This window comes from Scomber scombrus, chromosome 18 (genome assembly GCF_963691925.1).
Source record: "Scomber scombrus chromosome 18, fScoSco1.1, whole genome shotgun sequence".
Classification (NCBI taxonomy): Eukaryota; Metazoa; Chordata; class Actinopteri; order Scombriformes; family Scombridae; genus Scomber; species Scomber scombrus.
Window position 1 is genome coordinate 20,585,893 of NC_084987.1, and position 17,301 is coordinate 20,603,193.

The window sequence follows — 17,301 nt, forward strand, 5'->3', positions numbered from 1 at the left end:
AGCCGTTGTAACCTGAAGGGACTCGAGAGTTTATAGGAAATTTACTCAGCCGGTCTTAGATTCCATTAATCCCTTGTCTATTTTGTTTTCATTATCCAGCTTGACCAAGCAGCTGGAGGAACAGAAGCAGTGCTGGGTTCAATGGAAGAACAATGTTTATTTTAAAACAACATATTTGCGCACAGTTTATTCATAATTAACGCTGTATTATGAATGTGCTGACTGTTGGTTTTCATCATTTTCACCATCACTCAATATCTTTAATAGCATTTTACATTTGTTGATTTGTTGGGGCGAACAGCTAAATCAGTTTTTACATTGTAAATATGATAAGATAAATAACTTTCTTTCTCTCTTGGTAGTCTGTCACTACCAAAGATTTCTATTTTAATATTGATGAAAGTTAATAAAGTTGAATGTATGTAACTGTCCTTTGTTATTTATATCTTTATAGTCATGGAAGTTTTGCAATAACAGGCTGATGTTACGGGTTTTGATTTAGTTTGAAACGCCCCCTCCTCTCCCCTCCCCTCCCCTCCCCTCCCCTCTCTTTCTCTTGGTCAGGCACATTTTTCAGCTGGTTCAGATTTCAGCCCACGAATCTACCGAAAAAACCACAAACTCAAAATGTCTTTCTTGCGACAGAACATGAGTACAAATAAATCGAAACTTTTATCCCTGATGCATTTTACTAAAAGAATAACCAGATTCAAATAACTTAGGCATTAAAATGTTTAATGAGAAAAATTACCATAAGCACATTACCTAAATCCTTTAGTTATGTAAAAGTAGTAATGTCACACTGTTCATTTAATCAGTTGACCATTTTATCTATAAGATGTCCATCATATGTTCCCTATGTCTCAGGTCCACAAATTGTCTGACCAGTCCAAAAACCCAAATATATTCAGTTTACAATCATATAAACAAAGAAATCCAACAAATCCTCACTTCTGAGAAGCTAAAACAGTAGAATGTTTTGTATTTTTTCTAAAGACTTAATGAAAAAAAACATTTCTGACTGATGACTAAACGTTGCAGCTATAAGTATTGACATAAAAACACATTTAAGTAGGCTATCAAAAGTTACTTTTTATGCATACAATGGTGCTTGTTGTATTATTATACATTATATTACCGTATTATTAACACTGAAACATTCATGTATAAGTGGCAGTTTACTGCTGGAGCACTGTTCATTTCAACTACTGCACTTTATAACTCCATATGATGTTCTGTAGCTTATTTTAAATTATGCAAAGTCACTTTCGATTACGGCTGTGTCATACATATAGTGAAGTAAAAAGTACAATACCTCTGAAATGCAGTGCAGTCTCAGTATACAGTAGCATGAAATGGATATACTGTGGTAATATAAATATTTGAGCAGTAGTAGTAGTAGTAGTAGTAGTAGTGGTTAATTTCCAGCACTGATCCTGACTGTTTCAGTTCACAAATGCACACTTTATGGGTCTAACTGTTACCAAATGTTGAATGTTAACAGATCTGTTTCTCGAAATAATGAAATGGTTTATTTTCCCAGAAGTGCCTCAGTTGACAGCCGCGGGGTAACTTACACAAAAAAGTGAAAGAGAAACGCATGGATTCCCGGTATGAGGCTGTAAGTTGCCTTAATGTTGTTTTTTTCCCTCCTCTGTTGATATTCCAAGGGAAGCAGTGCTGATCTTACTGGCACGTTTGGTGACTCATACGTGAGTCATAACATGTGGGTGTGAGTTGTTTTTCGCCGCTCCGTCCTCAACTCAGCTCAGCTCCCAGCTCCACTACTGTAGTATCCGGGCAGATAACAAGTCATGTGACTGCCGTTTGTCTTTTCTGAATTGCAGCGATAACCTCCTCCTTACGGGAAAAGCGCTGGCAGCTTTACATCCCGCATTACCTTGAAAACTCGTTGCACTCATATACCGTAACTCTGGTCCCTGTAGGAGTATTAGACGGGTACAATAGAGGATCAAAACATCAACGAGCTCCATTAATCATCACAAGTCCTGATAGAAAGAGCAGGAGCTGTATTATCACCATCATGCAGGATCATTGTGTAAACTCACCTCTGATGATGACAATAGCTTCAGTGAGGATTAAACCTCTATAAGATCACTATGAACTCACTATTAGTCTTTTAGGAGTATTATGGCATTGTCATTTAAAGGAGCGCATGAAGTTTCAGATTGATTTACTACTACTACTACTACTACTACTCTCAAGTGTGAGACATTAACCCTGCTGATGTCATAGTGATGTCATCAGGGTTATCTAGGCTCAGGCTTCAGACAACATTATAGCAGAAAGCCGCTGTGACAAACTGTAGGTGTGGAGACCTGAAGTCAGGGTACCTTGACCTCTGCTGCTCAGATTTCAACCATTTCTTTTAAAAATCTGCCCAAACAAAGACAACCCAAACAAAAAGGAATAAAAAGATAGATAGATAGATAGATAGATAGATAGATAGATAGATAGATAGATAGATAGATAGATAGATAGATAGATAGATTTTAGGTATTTAGATTGACTTTTGCTCTGAATTTACTAGAGTAAAGGCAGAGAAGTGGAGGGTAAATTATAACAACTCTGACCGCTTTACGGAAGCCACTGAATTACTTGAGAGTTCCTCTTTAAGACATGCAAATACAGTGAAGTTGCCAAACTATTAAACATCCTCCTACAGACGCTGTAAGTATTGCAACCCCTCTACGAGAAGAAGAAGCATGATGATTTAAATAAGAGCTTCAACAATCCACAGAAAATTCATCAGCAACTATTTTGATAACTATATAATTGTTTTCCAGCTATTTATTAGACAAAAACAGCAGAAAAGATCAGCTGATTGCAGCTTCCCACATATTAATATTTGCTGGTTTAAGGTTAAAGTTGACTTAATTACCTTTAATTTTTCATATTATTATTATTATTATTATTATTATTATTTTTCATTCTTGTGAAAAGCGTCTTTCGCTGTTTTCTTGCATCTTATAAATGAATTCAATCAAAACATTCACTTTCATTGATAAATGAAAAGAGGATTTTGTAAGCTTAGGACAGAGCCAGGCTAGCCGTTTCCATCTGTTTCCATTCTTTGTGCTAAGCTAAGCTAACTGCTTGTGGTTATTATTGTTTAACGTTCAGATACGATAGTCGTATCAATCTTCTGCCAGGAAGCAAATACACATATTCACCAAAATGTTGAACTTTTTCTATAAAGAGCATAATCACCATAAGATGATGTTCTCTACTTGATGCCACAGATGCTACACCATCACTATGATAACCTCTAATTGGTCTGTTTCTACTCTCTCACAACTGAGAGGTCAAAGGTCACAGTTGGGTCAGTATGGGTGAATCACTGTTCTTCACTAACTGCTTAGCAACTCTTCCTGCTGTCTCATCATCATCCAGCTTTTCAGTGGTTCCCGTAGAAACAGTTGCCATGACACCCAATGCCCGTAAGTGATGCAAGTGTTCCAGGTGCAGAGAGACCATGGACTGTAGACCATGTGTAGTGAGAGTGTGTGTGTGTGTGTGTGTGTGTGTGTGTGTGTGTGTGTGTGTGTGTGTGTGTGTGTGTGTGTGTGTGTTTGTGTGTGTTTGTGTGTAGTTACAGCGAGTTTTACTGTAAACTGATACACACCAGGCCTAATGACAGATAATAGGAATCTGGCTCTGAGCCTTTTTTCCACTGTAGTCACTTTTATGAGCTGTTCCCACCTGAGGGCTGGGAGAGCGGCAGGTGAAAAGGTACGTGTGTGAGGTCATGGATTTTAAGAATCAGCCATTGGTAAAAAATAAATAAATAAATAAATAAATAAATGTGGGCTTCAACATATCAGCAGTCATCACTGAGATCTGTATCTGTGTCCTTATACCTACTCAGCCTCATCTTCAGCTGCCCTCGCTGCAGATTGTTGGTTGTTTTTCACTCAGGATGTAAGATTAAGACTTTCAGTGTTTGGCTGTTTAGTTCCAAATTTGGATCAAACATGGCTGGGGGGGTGAACATTTCCACCAGAGAGTGAAGCAAGGCTTTCATTTCCATTGCAGATTCTGATCTTTCCTGCCTTTACTAATGTTACATAAAAATACATGAGCTCACACGATGTTTCATGCTCAGGCTGGATTTCAGTTTCTCACCACACAACCTCATTTGGCTGCATTTCACCTGTGAATTCATATTTTGAAGGTATGGTTGGACTGACATGTTCTGTTTGCTAATGTTTTAAAGCAATAATTACTGGCTTTCTACAAAATCCACCAACCAGCACCTCTAAACGTCACTAATTATACACATTAGTAATTCATACCAAAACCAATCGGAGGTTATGTGTTGGACAATTTTTTGGTCAGGACCATTTACGTCCTGGGAGGTTGCCTTCTAACCACTTTGTGTCAAGAAATAGTCTGACACATAAGCTGCAAAACACCTAATTGTTGTTTTTACACTAAATTAAATTTAACATGTTCATTAATGAGCTCTAGAGGTACAGGTGGGCTAATTTCGTTACCTTTAGACAGAACCAGGCTAGCTGTTTCCCCCTGTTTCCAGTATTTATGCTAAGCTAAGCTAACCAGCCTCTGGCTGTATCTTCATTTTTTCTATACAGACATTAGAGTGGTATCAGTCATATCGTCTTACTCCAGAAATCCAACACATGTATTGCCCAAAATGTCAAACTACTCCTTTAAAGTATGAACAATATAATTAAAAGTTTCGCAGATAATTAAAACATAGTCATGTCACTTTAGACCTAACTAAAAGAAATGGTTGTTTGTTTGTTTTTTACAGTTCAAACAAATGAAAAAAGGATGAAGTAAGTCTTAACCCCTGTAATGGAAACAAAACTTTATTTTAAATGCAGAAATGTTCGTAAAATGGCTATAAATGGAACAGTGTTTGTTGCTTTTAACAAAACTTTAGAACATTTCCACTCCCTCCCCTACCAGTAGTTTCACAACAACCCTATGTTAGACCCCTCCTGGCCCTCTTCTGCACTCTGCTCCAATTTGCGTGCGCGGCCCCGTGGGCGCACGCCTGCTCTGGGGGCTCGGCCCTACGCAATGAAAAGGGGGCGCGCCCGACTTAAAACAGCGCGTTGTGTCCACTGTTGATGTGTCGCAGATTTTAAAAAGTGAGAGAGGCAGGCAGCTGGAGTTTGCTGAGAGAGAAGCGCATAAGGCACAGCACGCAAAACAAGTCCTCACACCGGGAGCGAGCCGCTGCGCTGACACTTGTCACAGTTTCCCCCGCGACTCTTGAACTACTTTTATTTCAACACTTCGCGAGAGGAAAAAGCAGCTGAGAGCCAGTTTGTTTTCTATTTTGGAGCGTGTGGAGCAGCGCGCGGCGATGGAGCTGTCATCTATAGGAGACCAAGTGTTTGCTGTGGAGTCAATAACAAAGAAGAGAGTGAGAAAGGTGAGCGAGCGCCTGGTTAAACACTCCATCTAACTTACATAACTTATTTTCCCCTGTGCTTTTTAGCCTAAAAAGCGGAGTTTTCTGTGAAACATCTAGGACACAACTATGCTACGCAGTTTACCCCCACTTTACGCTAAATAGATGTAACACTCTAATCTATTGTTATATGCAGCTGAGCCAAAGTTTAACATTGTTTGCTTGCACGGCTCGCACCCTGTAACCTTCCTGTGCAGCGGCTGAGATGCTGCAGCGTGAACGTGTTTTGAAGCAGCCTACGCAGCTGTAGTAAAAAAATGGAAAAGGGGGTGTGTATCCTGAAAACGGGTATACGGCCGGTGTGTGAGGGAGCTACGCAGTTTATTTAGTTGACGCCAGCCAGCGAGGGGAGGCAGTGGTGGGGTATGTGGATGAAACTGCTGCGTAATGTGACTGCTGCGTGATGGTGAAACGGCGGAGGAGATGTTGTGGAATGACGCGCTCACGCTTTTAACGCAGAGTGTAGGGGTACACACTGTATTTAACGCAGCATGCCCCCTTCTTCCTATACGTGCACACTGCTCCGTAAATGAATGGAAATTGTAGTGTAGTGCGACGCCACCTTCATCGGGTAGTATTAGAAAGTTATGTAATATCATAGTAATGCACGCTGCGTCGGACTGTGAAGCATCGGAGGAGTAATACAGTTTCTTTTTTCAATCGGGATGACTGTAATTATTGTTTCGGGGTTGCTCAGGAGGTGAGACTTGAACGTTGCGCAACACCGACTTGTTTACATGTTCCCGTGGCCCCACCTATCCAAACCACCGGTGCTCCTCTCATAGAGCCCGTGCATTGTCGAAACCGGCCCGCGTAGCCATGTGCAGTCACGTCACTGCGATGCGAGAGAAAAGCTGCTGTTTGGAGGCTACCCAGCCCCGCTGTCATTGACGTCATCCCCCAGAAAAACACCATTTGAAAGGGAGAAAAATATCCATGACCCTCCCTCCCTCCACACCTTAAAGTTACAGTCGTCCCTTTTTCTCTCTCTCTGTGTGCAGCAGCAGCTTGTTTCTGCATCACACTGGATAAGATTAGAAGTGCAGGTTGTGTGAATGTATTCGATTCTCTGCTGCGTCTCCTCTAAATGTTCCCCTTCCTCTCTCTCTCCTCTCTCTTCAGGGTAATGTGGAGTACCTACTGAAATGGCAGGGATGGTCCCCAAAGTGAGTAAGCCTTGAGTCATCATCCAGTGACCTCATCCCCTCAATATAAACTCAGTGGCCTTTCCCAAATATGCTCCATGATATCCAAGCTCCGTGTCTGTGTGGAAAAATAGCTATTAAGAAAGAACGAAGTATTTGAATATAGCCTATGTGTGTTTATGTTGGCAGGTACAGCACTTGGGAACCAGAGGACAATATTTTGGACCCTCGCCTGGTTCTGGCCTACGAAGAGAAGTGAGTAATTGCAGAAGACTTTCTGAGAGCTTGCAAATCACTTTTTGGTTTTTCTTTATGTTCTGTCTCTCACTGTCTGGTTCTCTTTGTCTCTGTACGTGTTTCTATGTCTCATCCAGTCAGGAGAAAGTCAGAGCTCTGGCCTATCGCAGGAAAGGACTCAGACCCAGGAGGCTCGTGCTGCGGGTAGCCACACTTTTCTTTCTTTTAGTCTTACAAACCTTCACTAACCCTTGACTGCTCAGTGCAGCGTTTATTTAAAAACAGTTCAACCTTTAGTCAGGTCATGATTGACAGATGGGTTAAAAATGTAGCCTGTTTGAGACCTCAGACAGGTGCTGTTTGAGATGAGCAGTTAAAATAACATTAGTGCCCATTGATTGTGATCAATTAAAGGGGTACTCCATCAATTTAGTAGTACACATCCCTAAAGATGTGTGACTCACAAAAGATAGATTGAAGCAACAATGGTTAAAATCTAAACATCAGAGGCTCAAATATTTTGATTATAAGTGTCCAGTATGGGTCTTGCTCCAAAAACACTGGATAATACATTTCCCACAAGGCAACTCAAAAGGTCTCCAAATGTTCACCTCTTTTAATCTCACACCTCCAGATTGTAATGTAGCTCGGTTAAAAATTTAGTCTCAATCCAAGCTGAGATACCCCTGATGACATCATTATGACATCATCCAGGTGTTTTGTTTTTTTTTTACTTTGGAAAGCTCCCTACAAATATGAGTATTTAATGTGTTAAATGTGTGGAATGCCCCTGTAATTACAGCAATATGTCTCTAAACACGTGAGAACATTCAGTAGTTAGAAAATCAAAGAAAAAATCCCCCTGAAAACAGTGAGCCATTGTTTAATAAAAGCACTTAGTGTTTCACTTTCTGTTGTCCTTCTGGGCCCATTTCATGGTCTGGATTGTGCAAAACTGTCTGAAAGTCACGTAGAGCAACAGAAGTTTCAGTAATCAAACACACCAGAATGCAAAGCAACTAAAAAAACATGTTTTCTTAAGCAAAGGGTGTGACCTTAACTGACACTTTTGCTTTTTCTTTCACTTATGCTGTTGTAATCAAAACTGTTAATTGCAGAATAACTCACAAGTTGATTTATGAACATTTGTATTTTTAAAAAGTGGGGAATTACTTTTAACAGATAAAGCAGGTGATATTCTGTATTTTTGTTACTGTTAACCAATTTCTTGAAAAGCCCAAAACCAACAATGTGTTATTCCATTTCTTTGTGACTTTAACCTGTGGCACAAGACTCCAAGCTCATTGGTTCTCAAAGAAGACGTAAATCTTTAAAAACAGCTCACGAATAAATAGTTTCATTTTATAAGATGGTTAATAATTTCCTAAAACAGCTGGGCACTGTAGTTTACATCAAAATGATATCAAACAGTAATAAGTAGTGCAGTTGTTGGGGACTATTTTTAGTGATGGATTAATACACATTTTTATTAATGAGTGTTTACAGCAGCAGGATATTTTCTATAGGATTGAGTCAAAATAAACCACAGTGATGACAGTCTCTTGTCAAACATACAAGCTTAACGTCCACAGGTGGCGCCCCTGAGAAGGAATTTCTGATTTCTACATACAGCACCTTTAAAATGAACGCAGTAATGATTCATCTGTTAACATGTCACCTTCTCTTTGTCCCAGAACATCTTTGCCATGGACCTCCGCAGTGCCCACAAGCTCCCAGACAAGGCTCCACCCCGACTGCGCCTCTCCCTCACCCGCTCCATGAGCACAGATGTGGACCAGGGCGAGCGGGGCAGCATGTACTGTCGTCAAGCCAGGAGGAGGAGCAAGTTTAGGGCGTCGAAACTGGGCCCAGATGGACCCTCAAACAAACCCATCCATCCACCCAGGAAGAAAGAGGAGTCCATGGAGGAGGACTGGGGAGTCACCAGTGAAGAAGAGAAGCAGGAGTCTGAAGGCACCACTGAGGAGAGACGTGAAGACAGTTTATACGGTTTGTCAAGTCAATCTTTAGAAATCCAGTCACCCAGTCATGACCTTTGACCTTTATAAGTGAAGCTAAATGTCTGTTTCCGTCTTGAAGGTCAGTCCGAGTGCAGCTCCCCGCCCCTGCTGGAGCGACAGGACTTGGAGATGGAGGTGGAGGAAAAGGTGGAGGCCGACCTGAGAGCAGTAGGCACAGAGATGTGGACTGACAGAGCAGGCGGTGGGACGTCTGAAATAAGACTCAACGAAACATTTGCGTGCGACCAATCAAAGGACAGCGCCTCCGTGCCTGAGGCCGGACCAGGGGATGCCGTTACCCTGGGCAACAGGTCAGAATGGGACATAGGTGAGGAGGGCATGGTGTCAGGGTCGGAGTGTCTGAGTCACAGATCAGAGGGTGACGTTTGTCAGAGAAACAACACGACCACGCTGATAGTGAGCGTTCAGGAGAGCAGCGAGGCAGTAGGTGATGCCACCGCTGTCTATGCGGCTTCAGAGGCACGGATCGAGGAAGTGAGAGGCGACAATCAGAGCGTTACTATGACAACACTAGGCAGTCAGACTGATCCAGCTGAAGCAGAGCATCTTGGGAAGGTGATTGTAACAAAAGTGACTATCAACTCCTTGACGGTGACGATTAAAGAAGCCACGGTGGCCGAAGGCTTCTTTAGGGGCTTCTGAATGAAGAGACAGATCAATATAACCATAATTAGACTTGCCACTCATTTTCTACATGTAAATAGTCGTATATGTAAGATAATTCTTCATGTTTACAAAGCTACACTCATTTCCTGCTGAGTTCAATGAAGAAATTATTGCCTTTGAAGAAAAAATGAGTGGTCATTTTATCATTGTGGCTCATTTATTAGGAGTGATAGGAAGCCAGAGGCCCCCCCCCCCCCCCCCCAAAAAAAAAAAAAAAATGTGCTAAGATCATTTTCACATTGCAATCCAGCAGATGAAATAGATCTCAGTGGCAGCTTTCCTTCCTGGAGCCGCTGAGTTTACTGAGAGCGGGAGACAGATGGTGAGACAGCAGTCGAGTCTATAACAATACAGTCCACATGACTACTTCCATGCAGCTACTTTCTCCAGTCGTCTTCAGTGCTTTCCAGACATCAGTCTCATACTCAGATCTGTTCTCGGGGCCTGTTTCAGTCGCTCCTTTTTCCTACGAATAATGTTTTGTAATGATATCGCTCTTTTCCAGTATTCACACAGAGCTAACTGCATGCCCTGTCAGTCTGTGCCACACACGCACAAAGCCCTGTCCTGTGTGTTATTGAAGAGGTTTATTTCTGTCACAAAAGAAGTAAAAGCAAAGGAAAGAACTAATGCCCGCCGCTTAGATGAAGTTGTGTGTTTCAAGAAGGAGGGATGCACAAAAAAAAATTAAAAAAGAAGTACACAGTTGTGTTTTTTTTGCTGTCTCTGTCTTTTTACTTTTCAAGTATGAAATGCTATCTGGTTCTATTTTTGTACTACCAATTGATAGTCCACTCTTTTCACTAGCCTTTGTGCATCTCAAAAGAGGAGGCATCAGTTTACACCGCTGCTGTTAACGCTGTGTAGGGTAATGTGCAAATGGAAGCAAACGTACGATACGTTAGGTCAGACAGTAGTGAGCTGTTATTTATTGCATGTCACACGTATAAGCTAAACTAACTTATGTCACGTATGTGTCCCAATTAGTCCTTCTCTGACAATGATGGGTTGTCAAACATGTCTTCTCTCTGAATAATGAATTTTTATTTTGACTGCATTTCCAATAAATATGTGCTGAAATAACTGCCTCCTGGAGCTTATTTAACATGCAGGATTACAAATATTTATAAATATGGTGGTGAGAAGTCTTTATGTCACAGAGATCTGATATACAAATATTTTATGCAACAGTGTCCTCAAAGTTGCCTCCCAGCTGACTGCTGAGGCCTAAAAGTCAACACACAGCAGCTCTTTGTTTGATGTATGATCCCTTTGGATTTGGGGACACTATTTAGCAGCACAACAAATCCAGAGAAAGAATCTTTAAAGTCAGACTCAGAAATATAACTCACTAAATGTTACTATTTTGAACGATGCAGCTTTTTACCTTGGCGTCAGAACAGCTATTTTACTCAAACTCTACTATCATATCTGTAAAAAGTAATTCTCATTTCTTTCCTCCTGCATTATTACTGCCCTATCATTGAACCAGCTTGCTTCCATGTATCGCCACTAGGGGGCATTTCATTCCCAGGAAATACAATTTACTGTAACTGACGCCATAGAGTGCAATTTAATAGTCTGTGATTCATGGGCTCAGTATGTCAGAAGTGTGCAGTGGAAGTGGGGGATTAGAGTGTGTGGGCAGACACTAACAAGAAACATTTACAATTCATCAGCTTTTACCATGCATACTCCTTTGAATGTGAAGGAGTGGGCGAGCTGATAAAGGGGAAATTACACTTTTTATCCTTCTCTGGAGCTCGGTGTGTGTGTGTGTGTAGCGTTCCTGCTCAGCTTCTGTGGACTTTGGGATGTGAACCAGCTGTGATCACTGACTCATTTAATGACAGGATAAATGCAATGACATGGCAGATGTTTAAGAATATATTTTGACCAAAAATAAATAAATCTCCACAACATATTTCTAAAAGAAAGTTAATACCCAAGATTATGGATAAATGCAGATTTGAAGGGAATTAGAGGTAGCTTTAATGCATCACAGCAGGTAGTCTTTATTTAAAGGTTGATGTGTGATGTATGATTTTAGGGCTGCAACAAATGATTATTTTCATCATCAATTAATCTGTTGATTATTTCCTTTACTAATCAGTTAGTTGTTTGGTCTTTAGAAGTGTCAGGACATTTTTCAATGTCTTCTTTTGTCTTTTGTGTAACAAAAACATCATGTTCATATTTAAGAAGGTGGGACCAGAGATTTTTAACTATTACTCAAAATGATTCACAGTAGTTTTCTGCCAATCGACTGATCTTAGCAGCTCTAGTTTTATGTTTGTACATTGAATCAAAGTAGATATAACACTGATAGAAAAACACTAATGTCAAAGTCTCTACGAATATAAAATACTTGCATATATACTTCCAGTGTTGTCTGATTAAATGGGTTTAATTCTTGTGCAGTCATGTATTTGTATTATCAGATCACTTTATAGGTCTGTTTTCTGTTAAGTGTAAAAAAACCCCACACATCTCCTTTGATTCTTTGTTGTAATGATAATGAATAAATAGTACTAAAATCATGAAAAGGGTGGTGATTATCATATATTCATCAAATACCTGATCTTATTACTAACAAACAGTCACATGCATGACACATCACTATTGGTAATTTTCATTTTATTATAAAAAACAGTATTTGAGTCCACAGTTTGTGTTTCCTTTGTACAGTAAAAAATATTAAATTAAACTCCCAAAGTTCTTAGCAGAAAGATAAAGAGGATGGAGTTTGGGGAGTGGGAGAGCAACTTCTCCCAGAAGAGGAGGAGGAGGGGGGATTTTAAGTCCAAGGGAAGCAGCAAAGGGGACGAGGCAGAAAGAGACGGAGACCGACTGCTCATATCTCCTCCTTTCTCCTCATTTCTGTGCAACACAGTTCATTTGGATCAATAATCCTCTGTTTACTCCAAACAGTAGAATCCTAAAAAAAACAAAAACAAAAAAAAAACACTAAAAAGGAGCCCACCCCGCTCATTTTTTTTCACATCCCAGCCCATGTACTCACAAAGTTACAGGCACACAGGTATGCACCCCCCCTCCCCAAGCCTCCACTGCTCCGTATTTAAGTGTCTTTAAAAGGAAGGAGTGCACACACATTCGAGGGAGAGGGCTTGCATGTTTCCGAGGGAAGAGTCCCTTCCAGCATGATAGATGTCCGTTAACAGAAGCTGGCTGGGACGTCGCCAAGTGTCCGTTCAACATCTCAAACTCACAGCAGACCCTCAACAACTGCAAAAAAAACACTGACATTTCATTAATCCCACCTGGACAGACCCAACTAAAGACATCAAAAGTGAAATGAAATATCCACTAACCCGCCCCCCTCCCCTCGCCTTAACAGTCAATAACAAAAATATATTTCTATACGAATTGTAGCAGTCTTAGGGTACATGACACCCCCACCCCACCTGACCAACCCTCCCGTAAAGAAAACAATAAATAAAGCAAACCCAAACATATAAAAAAAGGAAGATATGCATCATTGTTTGGATTTACATTAATAATAATCCACATCACTCTGCAAAACTGAAAGACAGAATGAATTAAGGTAAACAAAAAAAAAAAAGTTCTTTGCATTAAATCATTTCCTCTTTAATTCTTGTCCACTTTTAAAATCTTAAAAACGTTTCTTAAAAAAAGGCAAGTACCCCTATTTACCCCCAAACCCCGAAAATATTACCTTTCTTGTATTCTGCAAGAGGTGGAGGTGGAGGGGGGGATGGGGGGTGGGGTGCTAAAGAAACCGTCCCCCCTCTTTGTCCACAATTGGCAAAAAAATATATTAACAGCAATAACTTACAATTTATTTATTCTAATTTATTTAATGACTGCTTGATTTATTGTTCATCTCCCATAGGAAGTTCAGTTCAATGCATCTTTATTGAAAACATTTTAAATAACATTTAATAATAGTATAAAAAAAAGAAAGGCTAAGTAATAACAATAACACTGTCCTGGGTGAGTGCAGTTTGTGCGAAGAATCACGGGAGCTTTTTCAGCTCAACTTGACACGTTAAGTAGAATTCCTACATGATGTCCAAAGGGTTGTGATTCATGTTCTGGCCCAGTGGGTCCTGACTGTTGCCCCCTGGCCCGTGAAGCCCCACCATACCGCTCAGCTGAGATAGCATAGCGCTCTGGTCCGACCCAAACTGATCCATTGAGTTCTGTTGCTGCTGCTGAGTCGGTGGCTGTTGCTGTTGTACCATACCCGGGTGGTGCTGGTTCAGATGGCCCGGGTGTGGGGAGCCTGTCTGCATCTGGGGGGAAATGTGATGTGGGGAGGGCTGAGGCTGCATGCGTGGGGACGGGCTCGAGTGTGGCGGCTGGGACTGTGGTCTGGGTGAGGGCTGTGGGGATCGCACCTGGTTAGCCAGCGACGTGGACAATGCCTGGCCCTGCAGGTGTGGGTGAGGGGACTGAGCCATCTGCTGTGGCTGCTGAGGGCTCATGGGATTGCTGTGCTGAGCCGGCGACCCCCCTGGGCCAAGATGCTGCTGCTGTTGCTGCTGCTGCTGCTGGAGCAGTCTCTGATGGAGGGCCTGCTGGAGAAGGGCCTGAGAGGATTGAGGTGGAGGGCCACCTTGAGTGGGCTGAGGGCCTTGAGGTGGCTGTTGAGGACCTCCTACAGCCCCTCCACCTGGCCCTGCATCACCACCTGGCAGGCCAGCCATGGCATTCTGCTGCTGCATCTGGAGGTGGTGCTGGTGCTGGAGCCTCTGTTGCAGTGCAGCCTGCTGCTGCGCCACCGACCCTGGGTAACCCTGTCCCTGCTGGCCCGGGGGACCACCAGGCTGCTGAGGACCTAGAGGTGGGCCTCCAGGTGTGCCTCCCACTGGATGAGGCTGCATTCCAGGCTGTCCCATGTAGCCCTGCCCCTGAGGTGGCTGTGGCTGCTGGAACTGGCCATGATTCACTCCCATTTGCTGTTGTTGTTGCTGTTGTTGTTGTTGTTGTTGCTGCTGCTGCTGTTGTTGTTGCTGTTGTTGTTGTTGTTGCTGCTGCTGAAGATGCCGCCTCATGAGCAGTTCTCTAAACTGGGGACTGTTGAGATTTGCCATTTGTGGCCCCTGGCCCTGCATACCTCTTCCTCCACCTTGCTGTTGTTGCTGTTGCTGCTGCTGCTGCTGCTGCTGCTGCTGCTGCTGGAGAGCTGCCACTTGCTGCTGTTGTAAACTGCTGAGCATCGGCCTCTGCTGCTGCTGTTGTAACTGCTGCTGCTGCTGTTGTTGTAACTGCTGCTGCTGCTGTAACTGCTGCTGCTGCTGCTGCTGCAGCTGGGCCATAGCAGCCATGTTGACATTCGTCCCTCCCTGGCCCCCCATGTGCATCCCTGGCTGGCCGGCACCTGCAGCATTCATGTTCACCTGCGGCACTCCTCCTGCCATGACATTACCAACAGGACCCCCTGTGGGACCAGGACCTCCTGGGACCCCTCCTGGGATCCCACCTGGGACCCCTCCTGGGATCCCACCTGGGATCCCACCTGGGACCCCAGGCCCCCCCTTGTATTTTGAGGCCCTCTGTTTAATAAAAGCAGCCATGAGCTGTGGGTTAGATCGCAAGATGTTGAGAACTTGTTGCTGCTGAAGTGGTGAGCTAGGCGAGCGGAGAGTCCGTAAAAGGTCCTGGAGGGCTGCCTGGGGGATGTTCCCACCAGCGGCCCCTGGGATACCAGCAACTCCAGGGAGAGCTCCCCCGGGTACCCCACCACCAGCACCTTGCTGCTGCTGCTGTTGTTGTGCCATATTCATCAAGGCAGCATGGCCCTGAGCTTGTTGGTGCTGCTGCTGCTGCTGCTGCTGCTGTTGTTGCTGCATTTGCTGCTGCTGCTGCTGCTGTTGTTGCTGTTGTTGTTGTTGTTGTTGTTGTTGTTGAGCTGCCATCATGGCCGGATGGCCCATCTGGCTCATCATAGCTTGCCTCTGCTGGGGTGGCATCCCCTGGCCTGCCCACTGCTGTTGCTGTTGTTGTGGGTTTTGAAGTGGAGCACCCATCCTCTGCTGTTGCAGCTGCACCTGAACCTGAGGGTTGTGTTGGCCCTGGGGCAGGTTACCCTGCTGAGGGGGCTGCTGCATGGGCCCACCAGCACCCACCATCATCCCTGGAGGAGCACCTTGTTGTTGATCCATGTGTGCCCGAGCAGCTGCCACTGCTGCTTGGGTCTGTGGTGGCATGCCCTGGGGTCCAACCATTCCTACTTGCCCTGGATGTCCCATGGTCATCTGTTGACCTTGACCCTGTTGGTGATGGGGGTGAGGAGGCATCAAGCCTGCAGCTGCTTGTCTCTGCAGAGCCATCTTCCTCTGAGCATCGGCTACCTGTTGGATCTTCATAGCAATTTCTACTGCTGCAGGTGGAGGGCCGGAAGCTGTTTGCTGTTGCTGCTGTGGAAGAGGAGGCTGGCTCTGGGGCTGGTTGGGAGGCTGTTGCCCTCCAACATTTCCAGGCATGACAGCGCCACCAAGCTGCTGATGGGGAGGTGTTGCAGAACCAAGAACTGGTTTTCCTTGGGACTGGTGGATTGGGGAGGAGCCCGGAGGTCTGCTGGTATATGGAGGCAAATTGTTGTGGTGCTGTTGGAGCTGTTGAGGGTTGGTCCCTGCTCCTGCCCCACTTTGCTGTGACTGCTGGACCTGAGGGAGCATCTGTTGCTGATGCTGGGGAGAGCTCATTATCCCCCCAGCCCCGCTGCCTCCACCCCCCATCTGCTGGAACTGGTGGTGAAGGTGGTGCTGAGGGGGCATTCCACCTTGTGAGGGCATCCCACCTGACTGCTGTTGCTGCTGGACTCCAGGTCCAGGGCCCATTCCTTGCTGTTGGACAGGAGGCATGGTCTGAGTCGGTGTCTGGGGGGTTGGGGGTTGGGTTCCACCAGATGTGGGAGTACTGGGTGCAGTGGTGCCATTGTTCCCTGGTGATGGAAGTCCTACAACAGGTCCTCCTGGTGGCCCTCCGGCCGGCTGCCCCACCCGCTGCATGCTGGCCATCCTCCTCCTTAACATTTGGGCCTGCTGGAGCCGGTGCTGCAGCTGCTGCTGCCGCAGCTTTTGCTTGATGTTCAGGCAGAACGGGACGGGACATTTGTTCTCCTGACAGTGTTTGGCATGGTAGCAGCACAGAGCAATGAGCTGCTTGCAGATGGGACAGCCACCGTTCGTCTTGCGTTTGCAGCCTTTTGTGTGCTGAACAACACGCTTCATCTTCTGGCAGGACGGCAACGAGCAGTTGGCGTTGCGGCACTGGCATGCGTGGACCAGCGACTGGATGCAGCGCTGGATGCTGAGGCGGCGAGAGTCTCCAGGGCTCTGGGTAGCTGCGGCTGACTGGTTGTTGCTGTCGTCGTCCAGTCCAAGCCCCAGTTTATCCATCTTGTGCTCATGACCTTTAGTGTTGTAGCAGGTGATGCACAAGTCATAGTCCTGATGAGGAAAGGAAAAAAGAGAAATGGGAAAATTAATATGAATTCAAGCACTTCATTAATAAACTTTCCAGGAAAACAAAAAACAATGTGACATACATCAGCTTGCACAGCCACGACATTTTGAAACTGTGTAGTGCCTACACTTTTGCACTACTTTCCCTTTATGCAACAATGACACCTAAAAAAACATGACTGAGCCTTTTCTTCTCCTTGATTTTGGGATCTTGTATCTGGGAAGGTTGTGGAGTGACACTCCAGTCAAAACAGTTGTTTGGGTTCACAGGTAGAACAGGGGAACATCAC

The 17,301-nt window shown here is 44.1% G+C and overlaps 2 protein-coding genes across 4 annotated transcripts in view; one reads left to right on the forward strand and one right to left on the reverse strand.

Annotated features, from left to right (window-relative positions):
- Positions 1-5,169: 5,169 nt before the first annotated feature.
- cbx7a (chromobox homolog 7a) lies at positions 5,170-9,753 on the forward strand. The gene is made up of 6 exons (XM_062438977.1): positions 5,170-5,428; positions 6,590-6,633; positions 6,802-6,867; positions 6,987-7,053; positions 8,544-8,859; positions 8,950-9,753. Exons 1-6 carry the CDS (start codon positions 5,360-5,362, stop codon positions 9,531-9,533), a joined length of 1,146 nt encoding a protein of 381 aa, XP_062294961.1. The 5' UTR covers positions 5,170-5,359; the 3' UTR covers positions 9,534-9,753.
- A 2,430-nt stretch (positions 9,754-12,183) lies between these two features.
- The window catches only part of ep300b (E1A binding protein p300 b), a 33,540-nt gene continuing 28,422 nt past the window's right edge, over positions 12,184-17,301 (reverse strand). For all 3 annotated transcript variants that reach the window (XM_062438271.1, XM_062438272.1, XM_062438270.1), the window contains exon 30: positions 12,184-16,996. In XM_062438271.1, the coding sequence (XP_062294255.1) occupies positions 13,601-16,996 (3,396 nt within the window). In that variant the 3' untranslated portion in view covers positions 12,184-13,600. The remainder of the gene's footprint in view (positions 16,997-17,301) is intronic.

What these genes read in the sequence shown, in the direction of transcription:
- cbx7a (XM_062438977.1), top strand. Translation starts at nt 5,360, where the DNA reads ATGGAGCTGTCATCTATAGGAGACCAAGTGTTTGCTGTGGAGTCAATA. An exon ending in GTTCTGGCCTACGAAGAGAA is followed by an intron (nt 6,868 to 6,986) that starts GTGAGTAATTGC and finishes TGTCTCATCCAG; the next exon opens with TCAGGAGAAAGTCAGAGCTC. An exon ending in ACGTGAAGACAGTTTATACG is followed by an intron (nt 8,860 to 8,949) that starts GTTTGTCAAGTC and finishes TCCGTCTTGAAG; the next exon opens with GTCAGTCCGAGTGCAGCTCC.